This window comes from Astatotilapia calliptera, chromosome 18 (genome assembly GCF_964374335.1).
Source record: "Astatotilapia calliptera chromosome 18, fAstCal68.1, whole genome shotgun sequence".
NCBI lineage: Eukaryota > Metazoa > Chordata > Actinopteri > Cichliformes > Cichlidae > Astatotilapia > Astatotilapia calliptera.
The window spans coordinates 25,122,149-25,145,924 of NC_137439.1; the positions used below are offsets into that span (position 1 = coordinate 25,122,149).

Sequence of the window (23,776 nt, forward strand, 5' to 3'; positions counted from 1 at the left end):
GCCCTGCTGGGAGACACGCAACCCTCACATGGCCTGCAGGGCAGAGAGCTGAAGAGGTCTTTTTGTTTTTTCTCCAGTTAGAAGGGCCACGAGGTGACACCCTAATAAGAAATGTGTCTGTTTCCACAGCCCTCACTATCTAACCCTAGAATGAAACTGCGACATATAGCTGCGCGGCCACGGCTCGGTTCTGATTGATCTAAAAACCTTTAAAACAGGCACAGAAGCTGCTGAAAAGCCGAGCCTCTCCACGAGGAAAATACGTTTAGCGTGGCTTCAATTTATAAAAGCAAGGTAGCAAGGACAGGCACAAATAATGATGCACTCAGCTATGTAATGAACATGCTTTCAGGCAGAAAAGATGGGAGAAGAAGAAAGTGTTCCTGAAAGTGAAAGGCACCGCTATCCATTCATCGAGACATTTCCAACAAAATAAGGAGGCACTCACAGTTTTGACAAATAAAAATTATTCAGCTGTGTCACGAACCCCAGCAACGATTTACACTTACATCTTTGTCACCATCAGTCATTTTTAGCACGGGATTCTCTCTGGTTTAAGGTGATTTAAAAAAAAAACTCCAAAAAAACATGTCGTTTGGCTTTTAACCACCTCATTACATTTTGTCAACTTCTGGAGAAGATCCAGTCCCTGCTGAATCAAACTGGGCGCTTGTCTCCTGTTAGGGAAACATTACTCCTGATTTTCAGTCTCAAACCTGAGAACAAAGCAGAGTGATATTCTTCAAGGTCAGGCGTGAACTGAGAGGAAATTAATGACAACTCTGACGGGGCGAGAGAAGCCTTGGATGCTTCTCTGTTTGGCTCTTTATTACAGAAACTTTATTTTCCATCCATCCCTGCACATCCCGTCTGCGTTACCGTCAACCCGCTCGGCAGCCGAGCCGGTGAGAAGCCGGAGAGAGGAATCCTGTCAGAATTATGGCGGGACACGCAGTTGCACCACAGCGTGTTTCTGATGCAGGAAGCTCCTCTAAGTGAAACCTTGGGATGAAGATTAGCTTGGAAACAAATCACAGCGTGTCCGCCCTGCGGGTGGTGTCTAATGGGAGAAATGATTCAACCTGGATGCTGCGTAATTCGATCCCATGCTGTGAGGCGCACGTTTCCGTTACTCAATCCCACAAAAATTTCACAGTGAACAAGTAATAGCGTGACACGGCATGATCACATAGATCTTCATCTTTTCAAACCCCTATCCCCATTTTCAGTTACCCCACCTTCTTTTTTCATTGTTGCACAGATGCATCTGTAACAGGCGTACCTGGTATTGTAACCGGCCCCCTGGCTGTCTGTCAGCACATGAAGGCATCAGTCACAACTATTTGGCTATGCAGCACATAATTCAGAGCTCCGTTATACAGACGTCCACCGAGTCCAGTCATCCATCAGACTGCTTTTTGCCAAGTCAACAGATTCTCATGGTGGTGGGCGGTCAGGGAAAAGGCCTCTCAGGTTGTGTTTCAGCTTTCGCTGTGTGTGTGTGTTTGGGTTTTCGCTGGGTGTAAAGTATAGCTCTTTACGGCAGCAGTAAACTATGTCACAGACCAATATAGCCATCTATTCCTGCAGGACTCCTGATTGTTCCAACATGGGAAATCTCAGCTTTGTTCAATTAAGATTAAGCCTCCGCTAAGGAGGTCGTGGTTTTTGGTTTGCGTACATGCAAGTCATTCTGCCTGTATACACGATAGCTCCTAAACTTTTGAACAAATTGCATGAAATCTTTGTAGGGGTGTAGAGTGAGCTTATGTTCACAGTCCATTACAAGTTAGCTTAAATTCAACAAGGTATACAAGGTCAACTTATTGATTTATTGGTTAAAAATTGGCAACAAGCATTATAGCTTAGACACTATGATTGAAGAAGTGTGGTGTGTGCTGTCCATATATGGAAAGTACCATATATCATGCCGCATTTGACCTCTGACCTCCCTTTAAGGTCAACAGATATAGTTGAAGGTCAAATTGATTAAAAAGTCCTATAGGAGTATAAAAAAAAAAAGAGCAAATAACAAAACCCTACACATTGCTTTAGTTTTTAACTACACTAAAAACATCTTGGAGCACAAAGAAAACAAAATGAATATATAAAATAGAACACCATTACCTTAAAAGTAAATACTGCACAGGGAGACTCCGCTGCCTTGGCGGATGTTAGCACCCTCTGAGTGCTTCTTGTTTATAACCTGGCCAGAACGCCTTCCAACATCAACTGATCTGATAATATCTAACTATTAATCAGCTGCCCTAAAGGTGGACCTATTACGCCTGCCTTTTTCCCCCAGACACATAAATACTGCTGCGGTGCTAAACATGTTTAAACACCGAGGTCAGTATATGTGAAAGTAATCCCAGTAAGCCAAAAGCTCAGGCTTCAGAGAGTTTTTATCCTACTCTTTGATCTATATGATGTCAAGGAGAAGACATATCCCTATTATGGTTATCACAGCTCTGGCTGTGATCACAGAAGCTCCACCCACCAGCAAACCTGTTTATGAAGGGCAGCCAATCAGAGGAAAGTTTTCTCAAAGAGGATCTATACAGTTTGTTTCAGACACCAGAAGAGTCTCTTCCACTTACTAGAGCACCTACTCCACTTGGTTTCGTTCTTTTTCCATTACAATTGAGTACCACCAAATGTGCGTGACGCCACATTTTCTACTCAGCTTGCTTGGAACCCCGGCCGAGCAGCTAGTAAAAAAGTACCCGTTACCAGGTACTATCACCTAATGGAAAACCCTAAACACTGAGTCGAGTCGAGCCGACTACATACTAATGGAAAGGGGCTTTAAGAGGCTCCAACACGATTCAATATCAGGTAAATAAGGATTATTTTGAACTGTGAATCATGCAAAGCTACTCTAGTAGAGTCCAGGGTATAAACATAAAATGAAGTAAGTACTTTGATATGCAGGATTTGAGCTGTCAGCATCTAATTAGATTTTTTTTAATCCAAGCAGATTGTTGTGGTCTGCAGCAGATGTCATATAATCTCATTAATAAAGTGAATTCCAAAAAAGTCCCCTAACACACACGTTTCCAAAGACAAATGATATAAATATGAAACTACAATATTTTTTATTTTACACCTTCAGCCTGCCAAGCTAAGGTAGTGCTGATAAAGCTACTTTCAGCTGCTGTTAGTCACCGGGAGTCACCTCCGGGAGATTTGTGTCTCTCCTGGGACTGAACCAGGCATCTCACTCATTAGACAAATGCGTAAACCTCTACACTATAGAAGCACTTAGGTTAGGCTGGTTATGACCAGAAAAAACAACAAAGAAAAATACTGACAGCTTTGACTATCAACAAGGCTGAACTAACATCCTTCCCAGGGTAACAGCTGCATGACGTTCTCTCTCAGAGGACTGTGTTTAAATTCTAAGGTCAGCCTGGGCTGACAAATGGTAAACGTCCTGCTTCTTACATAGCACGTTTCTACTCTGTGTGAGCACTTCTTAAACAACATCACTCATTTACCCACTCACACACTGGAAGAGCCAGAGATCGAACCACCAGCCGTCGGATAAATAGATCACCTCCTCTAGTCCGTAACACAAAGGAGACGTGACCACAGAGCACATGCCATACAACACGTGACCGGGATACACACACACAATGATCAGTATATTACTCAGTTTCACAAAGCAAAGGCGACACACTCAAATGATGGTTCTCTGCCCAGAAATCGAAGCAGAAAATATTCAGGTGGCTTCATAAGTCGATCCACTCATCGGTAAACCTGCTGCTCACTAGTGGAATTGGAGCTGACTTCGAAAAACCCACAGATGTTCGAACTGCTGTCACGCAAGTGTTAAAAAAAAAACAAAACAACAACTCTCATTTGAGAAGCTGAAATGGAATTTTTGCCTGAAAATACGTTTTCATTTTTAATTTACAACCCTTAAGTGGGGATTTGCTGGTAACCCACAGCTCTGGGATGTTACACGGGCCATATTTTACCTTCTGAACAACTGACTGATGAAGGTTGCAGTTGTGGGACAGGGTCCCTTGTCGTGGGCTAGATTTTCTAAAAAACAGCTCAGAGGAGGTGAGGGAGTCTTGCTCCCTCTCAGACCACTTAAACTTAAAAATAGTGAAAAGTTATTACAGGTTCCTTTGTGTAATGATGCCAAAGAGATTTTCCCTTCACCAGTTTTAACTGTAAGCCGTGCCTGAGCCAGCCCACGCGCCATCAGGACCCCCAAACTGCCTCGCCTGGATTGAATTCATTCCTGCTATCACCTCTGCCACAGAATTACACCTGTGCTTTTCCCTGCTGCCACATGTCAAAAGGTCCCCCGGCTGCCTTCCCTTCAAATAGATGTGGTGTGAACCCCTGAGGTACGCTGGCTGCACTCTCACAGTGTCTGCACGGCTTTAAAAAAAAATCCCCAAAGTGGAAGCACCAGAGAGATAATCCTCCAATGTCCCAGATCTTTACTGGGACTGAGCCCCTGGTGGGAGCCAGCGAGGGGAATTGAAGGCAGCGCCGGCCACGTTTCAATCAGAGGAAAGAGTTTGGTGATGGGGGGCATGAGAGGATTTGCAGCAGTGCGGTGTCCCCCATGAATACAAAATATTACTAAGAAGTACTTTAAGCAAAGAGCTGCTTTCTGCCCTGTGAACACTGGGATATATTCCTCACTCACCGCCCTGGCCTTACAGTCTGCGTCCAGCACCATTAAGACCCAGGCACAGTTTACGGTCACATCTTTCTAAATTAGCTGATCATTCCTCTGACAGAGAGCTGGGGGATTTACACATATAAGTCATTTCGCAGGGAGAAGAAATCTCTGATTATCTGTGTGTGATTTAAAAAAAAAAAAAAAAAAAGAGGAATCTTGGATCTCTACCTGGACTTCTGAAAACTCTGAAGGTCAATTTTCATCACTTGCATCAACTCTAACAATGGAAAGGCCAAATCATAAGCACAGAGAATACCTGTCAGGTTAACCTCCAATGAAAACAATACTGTGTAAACACCATTATGCATCAAGTCAGGGACAAAAAGCGCCCCAGTCTTCTGTCTCACACTGGACTGCATAAAATGAGATGAGAGGTTGACTCAATTTGCATGCACTGCTTTTACTGCACATACTCAAATTCGTTCAATATTTTTGCCTCACAGTCATGCAAAGTTCAGCAGGACAGCTCCCAGATACGAAAACACGTCCTTACTGTGAACCTTTGTCTGGACCATGTGAAGCATATGTGCTGGAAGCTCTGATTGACCCAAATGCAAAACAATGGTGATGCCCACATCTATACAGGGACCTCACTCTCACACACAAGCCTGCAGTGGTCCCTGACAGGACGGGATCAGAGGCTCGGAGGGCCCCGTAAACTTACCGAGCTTTCCCCGGGACTCCTCCAGCTTCTGGATCTGGTTCTCCAGGAAGAACATGGCCACTGCGAACGCCAGCAGCGCCAGAAGCTGCAACTTGGGCGGCATCATGACTCTGAGCAGCCCCATCAAATCATCCAGAGAGAGATGATGGTCAGTCCATGCTCAGAGGAAGAGGAGGAGACACCGAAAACACACACACAGCAGCGACGATGGTGGTTACAAAGCGGCTGAGAGTGTGTGCATGGCCCTCTCTCTCTCTCAATCTCTCCCCCTCCGTGTGTGTGGATATCTCCCAGCGTTCAGATCCTGTGGTTACCTCAAACGCGACGTGTTCAAACTCGGCTTGGTTATTTCATTCTGTTAAATCTCGGCAGAGCGGGAGGAGGGGTCGTAGAGCCTTAGAGATTTCTCCAGAGTACGTATTTGTCCCTCCGGGATTTGTTCGCGATGGTACCAGCCGCTGTCGTCTGCGTCCCCCACACAGAGGTGTCCCGTCCCATCCAGTGTGTTCACAGCCGCACCACGGACACACTGTTACTACCACTCAGGCCATTGGGTGTATTAACAGTCCACCACACAGCTGAGATCTCCCATTCGTCGACTCTCTCTGCCTTTTCCTCTCGGATTGGACCGTTTTCCGTTGTGGGACCCAGAATTGGACACCAGGGGTCGCACTTCCATTAGCAACCATGAAATGACCGAGGTGAGGAAGAATTTCTTTAGGCTGGCTTGGTTTATGCCAAAATACAAAAAAGCATAAAATTAAAAAGAAATATTATTTTTTACTTCAAATATTTACACAATATGCTTTCTAAGCTTTTTGTATGTATTTTATCATTAAAGGTTAAAAATGATAAATAAAAGTCAGAAATGATTATCACTAACGTTTATCGGACAGGCGCGACCACGGACCGGCCTTCAGTGGAATAAAGAGGTCCTAATAGTAGTTTTCGCTAACAAAGCAGGCTCCAAAATGTCGGGAGAGGTGTATCTCCTGTGGCTCCTGTCGCTGTTACAGACGGTGAGTTTATTAACTGTGAGAAATGGCAGCGCTGGCCGCTGTCACAGCTGCTTACAGTGAGTGTGAGCGGCTGCGGGGCTGTTTTTTGGCGATCTTTAGGTTCAGCTTTTAATGAGCCACATCCTGCTGCACCCGGAGCTTCAAACTGACGTGGCTTATCCTGAAAACAGCTCAGAGTCCCGGGGGAAGTGATACCTTTATAATGTGCTTGTTAGATTTTTGCTACTTATTATGTAGTTACTTTTTCGAGTCTTGTGTATTTTTAGGAGAAAGTCGATGACAAAGAGAAGACTTCCGGTGTACTAAATTTACTGTACCTGAGCGCTTCTCAGTGCCGGTGCCGTGCTGAAAAGTGATTGGTAGAATTTCAACTGTTGTAAATGATTTATTTTCTATCAAACATACATCTTATAAATGATATCCAGTCGTTTTGAGCTACAAGGAATATTTCTGTCACAAGGTAGAATCTGCAAGTTTTTATGTGCCCTTTATTTATTTGGGTACAAAAAAGCTTCATTGACATTAGCTGTCTTTTTCTTTGTAGAGAGTGAGATGTAGCCAAGATGGCAGCACAAATAGCAAGAAATATAACATATTTCTATAACGATATTAAAAATGACTGGATTGGTTATAATGTAGATCATAGAGTGGGTACAATAAAGCCGGGTCATAAAGATGCTTGTGCAACAGGTCATTTTATATAGAACTTCCTTCATAGACCCTGTTGACTGCAGTCTATTGAATAATATAAGCAAAAGCCTTTGACATAAAAACACACACAGAATCATTGGAAATGACAATCGTTTGCGCTACAACAGTTTAAAATCTTGTAGTTTATTTAGAAGATAACCTTTCATGCTAAAGTTAAAGGGAGACAATCATCAGAATGAGATCTTCCTCGACCCAAATATGAAAGTGTTTGTGGGGTGGTCGAATGTAAGAGGACACTGATGCGAAAGCGAATCACGTTTTCCTGCCGGGGGCGTCTTCAAGGAAAGCTGACAAAGTTGATTAACAAACAGCAGCCCGGTGGTCTGTTATTCACAGGCTGATTTAAGCAATCTAACCCTGAAATCTTCCACGCAGAAGACTTTTGCTACTTCAGGTTATTGTTATGTGTTTTAAACTGGTGTGTTAGGTTCTTTGGAAATCTCGTTCAAAGGCATCTGGCGTATGAAATGCGTGATTTTATGTTTGTTTCTGTTAGAGTAAATATGCATCATTTACAGTTTAAAATTATTCTTATTTTATCTTATACTGGGGGCTTGGTGGAAACCCCAGTTCATCCTTTGATGATAAAAGCCCGTCCTTTAAGCTAGCTTTCTTCTGATTGGCTGCCCCTCATAAACAAAATGTTTAATCAGCTGGTAGGTGAGCTGCTGTGCTGTAGCCAGAGCTGCTTGCCTTAGACGACCATGTTAGGGCATCCTCGCTTTATGACAGCATACCAAGCCAATAATGGAGAAAAAACCAAACAAACTGAGTGTTTGGAGCAGTGTGAAGCCTGAGCTTGAAAGTACCACACACACTGTCAGGTTGGGTGGTACTCTGTCACGTTAAGGAGACACACAGAAATATAGCATGTCACATAATTTTGCACTACGTAGGAGCTGACAGCAGGGTACAAGAGTTTCTAGCAGAGTTTCCAGTCCATTTCAGAATTCAGTTGAATATTTTATTACTCATTTTTAAGAGTCTGACGCCCACTTAAGTGAACTTTTGAGACCCTACACTTCTATCAGAGCACTGAAGTTTACAAACCATCTGCTCTTGGATATTTCTAGATCCAGGTTTAAAAGCAGAGGCGATAGAACCTTTTCACTGTTGGTTCCTAATCTTTCTAACAACTTACCTTTTCACAAAAGAGCTGCCTGCTCTTCCTATCATTTTCAAACACTTTTAAAAACCCATTTGTTCTTGCTTTGTACCCTGGTTTTTATTCTGCAAACAGTCTTGTGTACTTGTTTTATTAGATTTTTAGTGTGTACACATTGTAGTGACTGTTAAGTGTATATTTTGTATAACCTGTACAGCACTGTAGCGTGTAGCATGTTAATGTGTTTCACTATACAAATATTACACAGATAACTCAATGTTCCCTGAGTGACAGTAGTATTAATACCATTTGAGGTACTCATTTAGATTGTACTTTGGATAAAAGCTACAAATTATAATTGGTGAAGTGTATATACTTTGGTTTTACTCAATAATATAATTCAGCTTTGCCTAGAATAATAATTAATAATATATTTTCCAGTTACATTGATATCTAAATTTGTTTTGAGATGGCATAACTGTCCTAGTACTCTAAAATCTTATATGACAAAGTACTTAATTGTTGCTAATTTGAACTTTTTAGTTGCAGTTGTGCCGTTGGAACCTAACACTTCTGTCCTTTATGAAAACATTTGTTTCTTCCTCCCTTTATCGTTGTCCTTGTACCTCCCTACAGCTGTCGGCATACGGTGCCGATCTTTCGTCTGAGGCTTGCAGGGAGCTGGGTTTCTCCAGCAACCTGCTGTGCAGTTCCTGTGACCTGCTCGGGGAGTTCAGCCTCGCCAAGCTCCAGCCTAATTGTCGGCAGTGCTGCCAGCAGGAGGCCCAGATGGACGGGCGCAAGGTAAAGAGAAAAACGGAGGGCTCACGGATCGGGTCGACAGAAAGCAACTGCCTGTCTAGATTAAGGCACAGCGTGCAGTGTGACACAAGGAGATTCAATCAGAGTAGATGAAGTGTAACCACAACTAAGGTTAAATAAAGAGCATATAGTGACATTAAAACATTCATGTTTCTTAACTGTGGGGGTCTTGAGCTATGAATGAATGCTTAGTTTTAAAGAAGACATTTTGTTCTGTTCCTCAGTTGTTTGCAGAAGGGTTTACAGGACCTCTGTCGAAATGTGTCACGTTTACTGACAGGGTCATGTCCCTCAACGCTCGAACTGCTACTAAAAACAGCCGAGCTTTATCCAGCCTTCCGGTTGACACTGTTTGCAGCTGTGCCACACACAGCTTGTTAGTAGCTGTCCGTCTCAATCTTTCTCAGATGTTCAAAGTCGAGGCTCCTTAACCTCAGCTCGGGGTCGGCGTGTCAGGTGTTACCCTGTCTGTAAGCAGTGAGGGCAAGTTACTGTATGCTCGCTGCCCCGGATATTACAGCTTGCTTGGGAGGACTCTCTGCTGTGCTCTGGCAGATCAACACTGACTTAAGTGATGGTGGAAAAACAATGTAATTTTTCCCTGATTAAGCAGGGCCCCCAGTGCGTGCGTGCGTGCGTGCGTGCGTGCGTGTGTGCGGTATCCTAGCAACAGCACCTTGGAAATGTGCAGCACACACCTCATTACACCTCTTGATGATAACTGTGTTTAAGACAGACACTTAGAGCAGAGATTACTCCTCTTCGGCGTTAGAGTGAAAATGTCACTTAGAAGAGCAGTTGCCCATCTCTCGCTGCACTCAGAGGTCTCCGATGGAAACGACGGCGTCACTAAGCACATTTTTATCCTCAGACGGCGACAATTATCTGCCTTAAGAATTCCTTTCAGCATCTCAATTGCCATCAGCGCCGTATTGTTAAAGCCTTCGGACAAATGGCTTACTGCACAGCCTGGTCGATTAGTAAGATTCACTGAGCACGGAGGGCATTTCGCTTACTCATCTTCGAATGTGCTCTTCTCTGCAGACCACCTGGGTGCAGCAGCACTTCAGCTCCTCTGGGTGTGAATGATGTATTACATCTCTGTAGAACAGCTAAACCTTTATGAGAGTGTCTCAGACCTCTGTGGTGCACAATTGATGATGGTAACACTGGAGACCTTAGTTTCTTGACTTGTGCTTGTTTCCAGCTCGATTTATTATTAAACTACACTAGACCACCTTTAGAAAATTCTCATTTCAAAATAATCCTCTGTCAGAGATTTACAGTTAACAAACAGTCAGGTGAATAAACAACACTGAGACACTTGATACTGATAACGTGCGGCACGGGTGAAACTCAGACAGAGAGTCACCCCGAGCTGCAGTATTCGTTTATTTTTATAGCAGAAGCAGGGTGGGACAAGCATAGCAGTTTCCTTTAATTCTGCATACGTGGGTGTATGTATCACTAAGTTCGTGTGTGTGTGTGCTAATCTCTTTCAGTAAAAGTCACAGGGTCAGCTTCCTGTTTCTACAGAAAGCTGTGTCTGGTGAAATATGTGAACATAAGCATGACATAACATTTGAAGCATAATCAAATAAAACAGTAAAAACTCCGTGACCTCCTCATTTATATACTGCTCAAAAAAGTAAAGGAACATTTTTTTTAAATCCCTGTATAGCATCAAGTCAGTTAAACCTCTGGGATATTGATCTGCTGTTAAGTTGCTGAGGGGGTTGTTAATCAGTTTCAGCTGCTTTGGTGTTAATGAAATTAAGAGACAGGCAGTTACTCTAGGAGGGCTGGACAGGACGGTTAAAGTCCTTACCCCAGCAGCAGGACAGCGGTCTGCTTCTTTGGGCAAGGAGGAACAGGATAAGCACTGCCAAAGCTCCAAAATGACCTCTGGAGTCAAACAACTAGAAACAGACTTCATGAGGCTGTGTAGTCAAATTGGGATTTGCCATAGAGTACCAGAACTGGCACTGGTGCCCGGTGCTTTTCACAGATGAGAGCAGGTTCACCCAGAGCACATGTGAAAGACCTGAAAGGATCTGGAGAAGCCGAGGAGAAAATTTGGTGGTGGGTCAGTGATGGTCTGGGGAGGTAAATCCATGGAGACGGGCAACAGCACCCTGACTGCCATTAGGTATCTGGATGAAATCCTTGTGCTCGTTGTCAGAACTTACGTTGGTGCAGTGGGTCCTGGATTACTCCTAATGCATGACAGTGCCTGACCTCATGTGGGGAAAGTATGCAGGCAGTTCCTGGAAGATGAAGGAACTGATACCACTGATCAGCCCCGCACTCGCCCGACCTAAATCCACCAAAACACCTCTTGGACGTTTTGTTTTGGTCTGACACCACTAAGTTGCTCCTCAGACTGCCCAGGAGCTCTTTGCCACATCATAGTTTCAGTTAGATTTTTGGCGTGTCTTTGAATCTAGCCCTCTGATTGCTGCATTTGATGGAAATGAAAACAAACACATTAGCCAGTCCATATCCAGCAGTATTTGTTTTCTCATTCAGATCTGATGTTTTCAACTTTTAGCTTTAGTTTTCTTGAGAAGTGTATTTTACTGAGCCTCCCTGCAGCCCCTCAGATCATCATCGGTCTGAAACAAGCTATTTTAGCTGTTTTCTTCATTAAAAATCATACTTTACAATACACTGGCTGATTTTTGAACAAGATTCCTGTTGGCTGGTTACGTAGTGTTTGGGGCCCCCACAAAAAAGCTTTTCTTTGCTGGGCAAACAGCAAAATGTTCTGAGATCAGCGACTAACTGATTACTCAAAAAGAAGTGTTAGAATCAGGAACGGTCCTGATCATCGTGGAAAATATGGATTATACGTTGGCTGTATATTCCCTGTAAACTTCTAATGTAATCTGTTCAGATGAGATGATTTTATATTGATCTATCAAAGCTGACCTCTAAGTCAGCTTATTTTAACAGGATAACCATTAGATTAAGACATGCCAGAGGTAAAGTTAAGCTTTTAAAGTCTGATTCTTTCTTTATTTATTCATTTTTAGCTTTGAAATCACTGATGGAGGGGGTGATTAGTTAATTAACAACACTTTGAAATGTTAAAGTGCTGCAGTAGGTCTGGATAAAGTAATCCATCATTAGCTTCCCGCTCCCAACCGAGTCGTGACTTTCCACCGATCTTCTGATCTGCCATGTGTGGTAAAATGAAAAGCTTGGAAATTTAATTTAAGCTGTGCCGATGGTTTACAGACACACAGAGGAGGACGGGGAGAGAACAGGAGAGGATCTTAGCCTTGCATGCGTAATTTAATTTGCTGTGCGAACCGGCCAACCAGGCCATTTACCACTCTCCTCCTTGAAAACAACACGCAGAGCGTGGCCTTGAAATACTGCTGTGACACTCCAATTTCCTCTAACTTATTGTGTGTTGGTGCCGGAGGTTTGATTACAAGTGAGCCCTGCACAAACCGCCATCCATCAGCCCCACTCCATATGCACAGGCTCACAGCTTAATGACCCCCAAGGAGTCGCCCGGACACATTTATGAATCAGTCTGCCTGAATCAAATTACTCCTTCGGGCAGACAGTCCATCCCCAGTGGAGCTTCGGTCCTCTCAGACTGTGTGCAGGCGTTAATGTGTTGGGAGGAAATCTCTCGGACTGCCTCATGTTGCGTTTCTCTCTGTGCAGCTCTACGCTGGAGCCATCCTCGAGGTGTGTGGATGAAAACTGGGGAGGTTCCCTCAAGTCCAAGGTGAGTCCTCAGTTGGGGCATCATTACTTTTTTTTGGAACAACAGCTTTAACTGAAACTGATCTTCCTCCGTTGTGTGAGTCTGTGTTTTAATCAGTGGGAGGGACAACAGCACTAAAAAGCCAGCAGGACTGTTTTCAAACAGCCTTTTGAAGCATTTGTTTATCCTTTGTCTCTCCCACATGGAGACGTGTGGTTAAACCTGGTGTCAGGTTGCAGCGGTGTAGACGTCTGGAGCCCCACTTGTGCCATATGCTTGCTTCAGCTGTGTCCCTCCTGTGTTTACAACAGTCTCTTCTGCTGTTAAAAATCTATTTCGGGGATGTTTTGCAGTGGTCACTCATTCCAAACCTCTGAGCTAAAATATAAAGAGTTAACTGACTCATTTGTCTCTTTTTCTCATCAGCTTTTGTTAGGAGTGAGAAGCCAAAGATGTTCAAGGGTCTTCAGATCAAGGTAGCCATGATGAATCGTGTTGCTAATGTACCAGCATTGTTTGCCACAGTAATTATTCTCAGGAGATGTAAACCAGATTATGCTGATCAAATGAGCCTTTCTCGTTCTTCTCCCCGCAGTACGTCAGAGGCTCAGATCCTGTACTAAAGCTTTTGGATGACAACGGGAACATTGCTGAAGAACTCAGCATCCTCAAGTGGAACACAGACAGCGTGGAGGAGTTCCTGAGCGAAAAGTTGGACCGAATATAGACACGAGTTTTATTTTTTTTGTTTTTGTGTTTTTTATAATTTGGAAGACTCAGTTTCCCCAGATTACAAATAATGATTTATTCACTGCTTGTACTTGACTCTAGCTGTGCAGATAGTTTCTCTGTGAGGTCTGTGCCTCCACCTTCAGGTGAGAGGGATTTTGTTTGTGGTGCTCCGACACATTCGTACAAATAGCCATCCATAACTCGTCTGTGATCAGGCTGCTGCTGTAACAGGTGAACTGTTGCAGCTGTTAATCTGATTTCCCACGTTTTAGTCACCACAAATGAAATCTAGTTCATCTGCGTTTTATTAGCTCGTGGCAGAAAAACTCAGGAGACGTGAAAAATTCATCAAAATCTCTCGCCCTGGTTGGGGATTACTAGAGGAGTGAGCAGATATGATTTGTATTTTGTGTGAACTGAGATGTCTTAGTTATTTACCAATTTGTACACAACTTGGCCTTGATAGATGGTTTCTGAATCTCTGATCTGTACGACTGTTTGTTTTTTGTTTTGTTTTTTTGTATCTGAAAATCACGAGTCATCTGGATTTCACCAAACTGCTCACGTGAGAGTGTTCAACAGGATAATGTGAGCTTCAGTTCAGTTTTACTCATTAAGTACTGATCATACATTTAGGTTTGAAACGACCTTGGACATAATGAACTGTATTGTCTGTATGTGGGACTTCCTGTTCCCGTCTGTTTGATATTCTTGTATCATTTTAATTTTTTTTTTTTTTTTTTTTTTTTGAATAATGCTCAGCATTGCGACTGATCGCATTTATAGTCGGAGTGAACAAATTCTAGGTCCTCTCCAAATGCAGATGTCTTTGCAGAGGCACACGTTAGTGAAGAGCTCACAGGAAACCAGTTTTGGGATGTGAAATCTGATGTAAATTTGTGTTTTTCTGCACCATCTGCTTTGAACAGAAACTGCATTTGTTTTTGGAAAGCTTTTTATGTCCAGGTGATGGGTCGAAATATGCAACAATAAACAGAGTCACTGATGATTTTTCTCTCCATGCTCTGTCCTTTCCATTAGACATTTCCATGCCAAGTCATTTGTAGTCACCAAACATCTGACTGTACTGTGGGTGCAGGTTTTAGATTCATAGGTATGACTTTACTGACATCTAGTGGTTATTTATGACATCACATCAGTCCTGTGATGCATTGCCATTTTTAAAAATTTATTTTATCTTTACAAATTGTGTTCTTATTGAATGGCCTTTTTTGTTATTATAAAACTGTAAAAACTTTTTTTTCAGCTGCTAGTTTGGGTTTCAGTAGAGATGTTTCCATGTCAACACCAAAAATAAAGATACAGTTACAGAGCCATTAAAGCTCTGGATACTGGACTGGATCCAGCTGTCTGATGGTTTTTTACAGCAGAACCAGTTGAAGATGGGGCACCAGCACAATGTAGGTGGATTTCAGACAGCCTGAGTCCAGGTGCAGTAAGCTTCTAAGCACTGTTAAAATGAGCTCCAAGATATCTGCCTGGTTGCTTGTGTCAGCTTTAAACTTGCCTGACCTTATTACAGATCTCCCTTTACAACAATACATTTGTTTAGGAAACAGTGATACAGTAGCTGATTTTACCAGGTCTCCCTGTTCCTTGGACTTATCTGCAAAATATACAGCTTTAGTAAAAGTTTCTATACATACGTCATACTTTAAATACCTGCATGTATAGTCAGTAAATGCTTGGAGCGACCACAACCACTTGATGCACATATTTTAGGAATCACTGTTTTATTTTCAGACAGATAATGATTACACAAAACTCAAGTAAAAAAAAGAAGCTTCAGTTACATGCAGCATCTGAGCATCACATAACTACTGTTATGTCCATGTAAAAAAATAAAAATAATAATATAGCCAAAAACTCTTTCCTTGCACCTGCAGCTGGACAGACGTGAGACACTGCTAACTTCTACTATCAGAAAATAAGAATGCACAATTGAATGCGTATATGAAGCAAATGAAAATAAATCCCCTTATAAGGCAAACTGAACGTGTAAAGCTGGAAACACATTTCTATAGTAAAGTCACTACACGTGTTTACGCTGTGGCTGAGGTTACACATACTGGTGCTCTTTCTTGCCTCCCTCTGAGCGGTGGTCCATCACTTCAGTTTTGTTGTTGGACTGAGGTTTGTACACAACCCCTGGGTAACTGCAAAAGAAACAAATGGCAGGAAAAAATCTGTTGTGAAAATGTTTCTCTTGTAAATGTAAATGAAAAATTGAGGGGGGCATTTGTAGAGAACTGCTCCAGATAAAACTGCAGCAGAAAGTAATTTAAAAACATGATACATCTATGAGGGGACTTACCGTGGTTTCTCATCTTTTATCATCTCTCTGAAAGCGAGAGACTTCAGGATGCCACCAATGAGCAGGACGCCCCCGCCGATCCAGCCAACGAACAGTGCTGGGCCAAATGTGTAACTGGTAAAAAAAGAAGAAGCAGAAAACAAAAAACATTACATTGCACACACACTATAGGAATTATTTGGTGAAATAATTACATGCAAGCAAAACAGCATCATACGTGGTTATTCCTACTCCTCCCATTCCCATGTTCATCCCCTCTCCCATCATTTCTTGTGTGTAGCTGGTGTAGGTGGACGTCCTGAAACTTTCCACAATTTGATTGGCATACACAGAAGCTCCTGCAATGCCACACACACCTGAGAGAAGGAGAAAAACAGGAGCTCAGTGATTTATTTACCTCTGCCACACTCTCAGCTTGGTCAAATACTGCTATAATGACTGCAGTGGATGCTCATATTAAATATGAGGTGTTTTAACTAATGAGGTGCAAATAATTCCTGTGGAGCCCAGACTGATCCAAACTGCATTCTGGGAGCCCATATCAGTTTATTTGACCATTAGATCAAATATACAGTCTGTGCTGTAAATTTCAGATGTCAGATGCAGTTAGCTAGAACTTTAAGAATACTTCCTGCAGTTAAAGTTATCTCCTGGATATGATGAATGTCAATACTTCTTTGCAAATACTGCAGTTTCATGAAAGAAATTATCATAGAAACTGTACAAATTAAAGTAAATACAACAAAAGCACAAGATTACATTAGTGTGAAAGAACCTCAGTAAAATTAAAGCATCACAACATTTGTGCAGCATTGTCCTGTACAAATGTTAAATAAATTACAACATGGTTGCTTTAAATGTTACAGCAACTTGCTGGCAACACTGTAAGTATTTTACTTACTCTTACAGTGTAGCTCAGTATGGTGTCAGTGGATGGTTTTATATAAAATCAGCCAGGTCTGAGGAAAGTTTACAACCGACCCATTCAGAATCTGCTACTTTTGGTGGTCCCGTAACTTTAACATAATCTAATGAAAGTGTACAAAATTTTAACTTCAGTTCACATATTGTTCCAGTTACAGGCCCTCAAAGTATTTAAGGGTGGGTAGAACTTGGCTCTTTTTAGGTAGCATAAATTTTTTCAGTATATCTGAGCCCTCATAACTTCATAAATACACCACATGAATATTTCATGGTTGAAAAAAAATCAATAACAAAAACCATTTAAACTCTATTGAAAACTGAAACCAAATGGAAAAAATGTAATTTGGGTCAACTTCAAGGGTGGTTCACACAAGCTATCTCATATGAAAGAGCTCCGTTTGACCTTTTTACCTGTTCAGGCCAGGCTCAGCTTCAAGTTGCAATTACTTCTATGTCAAAATAGTTTTCTGTAACAATGATTTTAAGCCATTTGCATTCCTTGAGGGGCCTGTAACTCTGACAATCCTGTTAAAGTTACTGTATAAAAAACAAAAATGGGATATTTCGACAAAGTTTAGGAGAAACATTCACTGATTTGAATGACACCAGTCACAACGGATGTCCCTAATTGTATGACTTTCAGCACAGAGGCCCCGCCCACCTGCCTGTTTGTGAGGGGCATCCAATCGGGTTTTGCAATGTGCAAGATTAAAAAAAAAAGATGATTTTGAACCATTGGTCATACAAAGATACTCTGGGGGTGTCCAATAATAGACACCCCCCCCCCCCAAAAAAAAAAAGAAACAAAAAGACAAAAACAATTCAGTTTAGTTTGTACTAGAAAGTTCACAGAGGTAAATAATGACCTGCGATGACGAACATGATGCCAGCAGTGAGGCTCATCTTAGCCTTTGCGCTGTCTGCCATCTTGTTCATTGTGAGGCAGCTCAGGGAAAAGACTGATATCAGCATCCCGAGCACGCTCAGCACCACACCCACTATCATCAGAGCTCGCACCGCCTGGAAGGTACCTGGTGGACAGAAAACACGGAGACCTTAGCGCGTTACATTGACTCTAGTCAACCTAAGACCACTGATGAGTTCAGTTCAAGTCTTATTATGTCAAAAACTGTAGATGGCTTCACAAAAAACACTCAAGGTAGGCTTTTATACTGAAATGACTAATTCTTCAAATACAATGTGTCTAAAGATTTGAAGTGTGTTCTCTTACAGTAGATGTGCTGTTGGGAGGTGCCTTTGCTTGTTGTTTGTTCTGCTTTCTGATAACCGAGTCTGGGCCTGGCCTTTATGATAGAAATGCTAATGCAAACACTAATAGGTGCGGGCCCAACCCTCACAAAAACCAAGGGTTTGATCTCTTTCGGTGACACTTTTTTTGTTTTGTCTTAACTTCCTCTTTACTTAGTTTGAAACGTATCTACATCCTACACGACAGTTCAAAACTTCTACAGACACATTTAAAAACTCAGGTTCATGGCTGATGAACATGGTGAGGTTTTCACCCTATTATTACCAGTAGGGCATTTCACTTCTTAGCACTTTTCCTTTTTTATTTTTCATTTTTGTCCTCACTTCAGTTTTAGTTGGTTTCCAGTTTGGATTTGCTTTTTTAAATGATCATTATTTGTTTGTTTATCCATATGTGTATTTTTTTATTTTAATATTCAGAGTCTTTGTTAAAAGAAAATTTCAAATAAATGTAAAAAATAAGTTTTTACAGACATGATAATATACCTGTGAGTCAGGTTTATCAAGTTTTTATGTTGACCAAAATGAGTTTCCGAAGTGCAAAACATATTTTTTTCCCTACAAGTTCTTCAACCTAATAATTACATTTTACTTTGCAAAGAGTTCAGGGAGGTTTCTAAGTGAGGATGTTAATCAGCCAATGTAGTTCACTTCATTATTTTACAGTTTTGTTTTGTTTGTTTTTTGTTTTTTTACAAATTTGTTGAATGAAAGAGACGCAGAGAGGAAAGCAATCTTTTTCCAATGCTGTTGCTTTTACATGTTTCATCATGGCCGAAATGTTGATGTGAAACAACCTCCTCCTGGGACATTTGAGAGGAAGCATATGTTGGATCTCGACATACGGCCTTGTCCTGAACGTCTCCTGAGCACTCAAGACATTTTAAAATAACCAAATTACAGAATTGCTTCTATGATCAGTGAAAATGTAACATCTCCTTTTAGAGCAGAGACGGAAGAGTGTTCATTTCCTTGTTAAGAAAAACTCCTGCGGCTGTGGCCTTGTCAGTGAGGGAAAAATAATTCCCAGCCTGAATATGTTCAGTGTTTAAGACAACAATGATTTAGACTAATTTGAAAGCAAACAGTCAGTCACCAGATAGGATGTGAAAATTAAGGCTTGAGAGAGCCTCGCCATACCTGAGTAACCCAGAAGGCCGTAGAGCGGGCGGCACTCTGTGAGTCCGGCGGAGGTCGTCTCACAGTCTTGCCACAGACCCTTGTAGGTATAAACGGAGGTCACGACCTGCTCCTGCCTGTCCTTCACGCTCCAGTTGTTCATGGCTGTGGCCGCAATGAGGGCAGCTGCACCGATGAGACCCAAGATGAATCCACCATTTTGCAGAACTGAAGGCGCCATTGTTGTGTGGTGGTTCGGAAGCTGGAAAATATACACCTCGGAGATGCAGTGTGTGTGTAGATTAATAGATACTACTTAAAGTATAGCTGGACATATAACTGAGTGTAGATTAAGGTGTCACAGGTGTGCCGTGTGATGCAGAGAATCAAAATGTGCAAAGAGGTGCTTTGTAGTCATGGTGGTAGTGTGGTGGGTGGAGGAGACTGGGTGTTACCCCTGGGTGATACGGCAGCATGGGTTGGGCTACCAAGTGGTGTGAACGCAGTGGTGATAGGAACACCTGACACCTGAGAAAGAACGTTACTATTCCTGCGAATTACAAACTGTTTGTCAGTCTAGAATCGTTAGTAACTCCCTCACACCAGAAAAAAGTCTGGAAAAACAACGTACAGATACACACAGGTGAGCGGGAACCGATCAGGGTGGCCAAAGATCACCATCAGCTACACAGGAGGACTTAAGAAGTTTAAGAAGATTGCAGGCTCTCCTCTCTCTTGAGCTGCAGTGTCCCTGCTAAAAGTACAGTGAGGAATATTTGATGCATTTCTACCGTGTAATGCTGAACAAATGCACATTTAGACAATAAAGGACACCTTGTTTTTTTCCATTTACACTTCCAAATACAAGAGATTTGCTTGCTGAGCTTTTGTACATGAAGACCAGAGCTCACTGTGAGTTCTCTTTCTTGTATATTGTAGACGTGAAACAATTTTGTACCTCATACAGTTTCCATGATTCTGCTTATCACTTGGTCAACAAACGGGAGAGGAGATAAGTTCCTATTATTCGCTTATCATCACCCTGGCTCACTTTTGCTTAAACACACACACACTTACACACACGGAGTCATGCAGTAGTCAAACATGACTGGACTGGAAAATGTAATTTTGTAATGTTTGCAATGTTTGTCAGTTGCTGTGAAGTGTCTGTGATGGTTTAGTATCTGTTTGTCTTTAGTGTAAGTCTGTAAAACAGCTTATCAGGAGATATAGGTGGTTAGAGCTTAACACAATCGCAACAGTGAAGTAATTATTACAGCTCATGTGTGATGTAAAATATGATTAACAGGGTTGTGAATCACCCCCAGTGACTACAACTACCAGCTTCTGCTTAATATTATTCATCAAACAGAAACTGACCCACTGCTTTACCTGGTTTAACACAGTCTTAATGCAGTTCTAAACATACATATATAGACAGTCCCTCTGAAAACATTTATTATTCCCAATTCAGAGTACAAATCAATCAATCAAACAAAAACAGTCCCACTTAATGAAGCAGATATTCTGTGGAATAACTGTCCAAGTGTGAGAACTAATGAAAACCTGACTGTTTTGGAAAGGGGGGAGGAGACAAGTCTATAACTTCAGCATGTTGGTCCTATGTTATGCATGTCCACTGTATTTAAACTGAAACGATTTTCCTTACAAAAGAGTAACAAATTAGCATCAGCACCACCCTCCCCCTTCTCTAAATACTTTTTTTTACTCTATTTACATGGAATAAGGAGTAATACAGGGACTTTTATAGTTTTTTTTTAATCAATCCGTGATTGAAATATCTGCGCTGACACTTTAATATTTAAATGTGGTCATCTAAGCCTGAGTCTCTAAACGACCTCTTCTTCTTTCTGTGCGCAAACTTTCCCCCTCCTGCCCATGCGTCTTTATGTGTATCCAGTCTGTCACACACTGGAGCTGGGTGAAGCGTACGAGTCCATGCCGCTCTTGGTCATCCCCCCAGGAAAGAGGATATATGCCACCTGGGGTTGTAAAGTAGCTGCAGACCAGGCGCCACAGTTACACGGCATCATGTATCCCGGGCCGGAAGGCGATGGGTGAGTGTGGGTGTGCTGTGCGGGGCAGGGCAGACCCCCAAACCCTCCAGTCTGGTATCCAAAGGTGTGCGCACTGTAGGGCACGGCGCCTGCGGTCAGAGAGTGCGGTATCTCCGCCATCCGCTGGACAGCTCCGGTGCTGAAATGTGCCACCGGCTCCAGGAGAGAGAATGAGGAAGCAGCGGAGGCGGGAGCCAGGAGAGCTCTGGCTTTATCCCCGGGGACGAGAAAAGAGTCGATGGAAAATCCTTTCAAGTGTTCCGCTGCGTCCCCGAGTAAAGACGGCAACGGGAAAACGAACCGGTCCCTTTTCAGGAGACTCTTAGGTTTGCGCCGGGGTCTGTACTTGTAATCCGGGTGCTCCTTCATGTGCTGAGCCCGCAGTCTCTTGGCCTCGTCGATGTAGGGACGCTTCTCAGAGTCAGAGAGCATTTTCCACTCCGCTCCGAGTCTCTTGCTGATTTCAGAGTTGTGCATCTTCGGGTTTTCCCGGGCCATCTTCCTCCTCTGACCTCTGGACCAAACCATGAAGGCGTTCATAGGTCTCTTGATGTGATCTAAAGGTTTTGCCATCGCAGGGACAGACGCATTAATTAAAACACCTACTGACCGCACTTTAAATTCACCTACTCCTTCAAAAAGCTCATGTTTCTCTAGTGAGTAAAATAGAAAAGTGCGAAGAACTCTCGGGAATAGCCAGAGAAATATTTTAAGCTAACACTAAGTCCAAATTGACTGAAGCGTTTACACAAAGTGGAGCTGAAAACTACATAAAGCCAAAAGCCTGGGCGTATGAATGGAACCAAGAGGAAGCTTGTTATGGAAGATGCTGGGCATGTCATCCTCCTCATCATCACACCACTGTCACGGCGGGCCAAGCCAATGGGAATGAGAGAGCGCACTGTAATCCTCTCACAAAAAAACTGACTGTTAAGGCCTACAACATTTGAGGGGCACCCCCTCTTCTCGCTCTCCAACAGTTTTTAGTCTCTTCAAATCTCAACTGAGAGAAGCAGGGATGAAAACCAGCGAAGAAGCTGGACTGCAGAAAACTAGAAGCTAAAAGGATTTGTATGAGGGGGTTGAAAGGTGCGGCTGCTTGTGGCCCTGAATGCCTCATTTGCACAATAATAATCTTCATTTCAAAGGAAGTCAGCTACCCTTATTTTATTTTATTTTATTTTATTTTGACAGGTTTTCTGAAACTGTGCCACAGTTAGCACCACAGTTGTTCTTGGCTACAGTGTTTTCTTTTTCTACTCTTAGTTCTGTTCTAAATTTTGTGCTGTCCATTCAAAGTATTCTTGCATACCTCTTTTGTTAATCCACGTTGAACCAGCTCCTATTGTTTTTAAATGCATGGTGGAAAAAACACAGTGTCTAAAACCAATGTAATCAGCCCAAAAAATCCAACTGCAGCTTGTTAATTCCCCTCAAATTGCTAAAACTTCCAGATTCCCCTCCAACACGGATGACACGGCTCTTGAAATATGGCCCTGTGTAAAACTAAATTAAATGGGAATGCCTGCAGGTCTTGGCTGTTGGGCCAAACCCCAACAAGCCCTTGCATAATAAGCTGACACCTTTAAAATGCTTCCACTGGCTTTAGTGAGGAAAGACCAGTACATTTCCAAACAGGTAAGTGCTATTTCATTAGTATGCCTTAAAGATTTCCCCATATTCAGCTTGGCTGACTGTCTTTAGAAAGAAACTTGTCGGCAAGGGTCTTTGCCTCTTTGCCTCAACATCTTACTTTTGCATGCCATGGTTGTAAAACTGACAATGATTCAGACCTCAGTCCGATCTTAACAAAACGCCCCCAAACTCTCACCCTCCCTTTTTCCTGCAGTTTTCCCACTTTGCGATGCCACCCACCATGGCCCGATCTCTGTTCTCTCCAAACTCGCTTCCACATTTGCCGCAAAATCAGTTTTTACTCTTACCTTTTACATCGCTCATTTGAATTCTGTCCAATGACACAATGCAGGTTTATTATATATCAATATGTGCGTGAGTGGCTCACCCCTCCCTCCTTCGTACTCTGTGGGATCAATATTAATCAGAGCTGTAATTCACAGGTCCTGGGTGACTCCATTGATTGTTACAGGTTTTATCATTACTACCTTATCTGATCAAATGTATGCTTCAGCTTTCTCATCTGTTATTGAAATGACATTTTTAGAAACTTAGCAGCAACTTAACTATGATTTATATGTAGTTTATGTGCATATAATTTATTATTGCCTAATATAAAAGGTAACCCTAATGGTTTAATGTATAGAATACATGTACTGTAGAGGCTCAACATATAACAGGGTTTCCAGGCCCAAAAATGACTTCTGCGAAACGGATTATACCCACGACAGAAGCAGGATGTGTTTGTCTGTGAGCAGACCTGCGGTGGTCAGCTGAAGCTCAGGGTTTAGGTTTCGGTTGCAGCGATGAATTCAGATATCAGGGTACCAGCGAGAAGGGGGGGCTTTATTTCATTTACCTCCCACAATCAAAGGCGCCGCAGGCCTCTTCAAAGGCGAAATAAATGGACATAAAAGATCCGATAGGGCAC

General features: G+C 42.4%; 4 protein-coding genes across 4 annotated transcripts in view; 1 reads left to right on the plus strand and 3 right to left on the minus strand.

Annotated features, from left to right (window-relative positions):
* hs2st1a (heparan sulfate 2-O-sulfotransferase 1a) overlaps positions 1-5,872 on the minus strand; it is a 39,452-nt gene extending 33,580 nt beyond the window's left edge. The window contains exon 1 of the mRNA XM_026149794.2: positions 5,373-5,872. Coding sequence (XP_026005579.1) covers positions 5,373-5,496 — 124 coding nt within the window. The 5' untranslated portion in view covers positions 5,497-5,872. The remainder of the gene's footprint in view (positions 1-5,372) is intronic.
* A 375-nt stretch (positions 5,873-6,247) lies between these two features.
* Positions 6,248-14,494, plus strand: selenof (selenoprotein F). The gene is made up of 5 exons (XM_026149845.2): positions 6,248-6,391; positions 8,844-9,011; positions 12,711-12,774; positions 13,180-13,229; positions 13,349-14,494. Exons 1-5 carry the CDS (start codon positions 6,344-6,346, stop codon positions 13,478-13,480), a joined length of 462 nt encoding a protein of 153 aa, XP_026005630.1. The 5' UTR covers positions 6,248-6,343; the 3' UTR covers positions 13,481-14,494.
* A 728-nt stretch (positions 14,495-15,222) lies between these two features.
* cldn18 (claudin 18) lies at positions 15,223-19,509 on the minus strand. Its single transcript, XM_026149821.2, has 5 exons — positions 19,154-19,509; positions 17,611-17,775; positions 16,038-16,176; positions 15,821-15,934; positions 15,223-15,662 (listed from the first exon to the last, which is right to left on the minus strand). Exons 1-5 carry the CDS (start codon positions 19,371-19,373, stop codon positions 15,566-15,568), a joined length of 735 nt encoding a protein of 244 aa, XP_026005606.1. The 5' UTR covers positions 19,374-19,509; the 3' UTR covers positions 15,223-15,565.
* Positions 19,510-20,568: 1,059 nt separating this feature from the next.
* Positions 20,569-22,095, minus strand: LOC113010648 (transcription factor Sox-14). Its single transcript, XM_026149824.2, has one exon. The coding sequence runs from the start codon at positions 21,781-21,783 to the stop codon at positions 21,058-21,060; it is 726 nt and encodes a 241-aa protein (XP_026005609.1). The 5' UTR covers positions 21,784-22,095; the 3' UTR covers positions 20,569-21,057.
* Positions 22,096-23,776: the final 1,681 nt, after the last annotated feature.

Bases quoted from the DNA above. Each gene is read 5' to 3' on its own strand.
- cldn18 (XM_026149821.2), bottom strand. From the start codon at position 19,373: ATGGCGCCTTCAGTTCTGCAAAATGGTGGATTCATCTTGGGTCTCATC. The intron at 16,177-17,610 runs GTCATTATTTAC...TCCTTCTCTCAG, and splicing joins CATCATGTTCGTCATCGCAG to GTGTGTGTGGCATTGCAGGA. The intron at 15,935-16,037 runs GTATGATGCTGT...TTTTTTTACCAG, and splicing joins GGAGGAGTAGGAATAACCAC to TTACACATTTGGCCCAGCAC.
- LOC113010648 (XM_026149824.2), bottom strand. From the start codon at position 21,783: ATGGCAAAACCTTTAGATCACATCAAGAGACCTATGAACGCCTTCATG.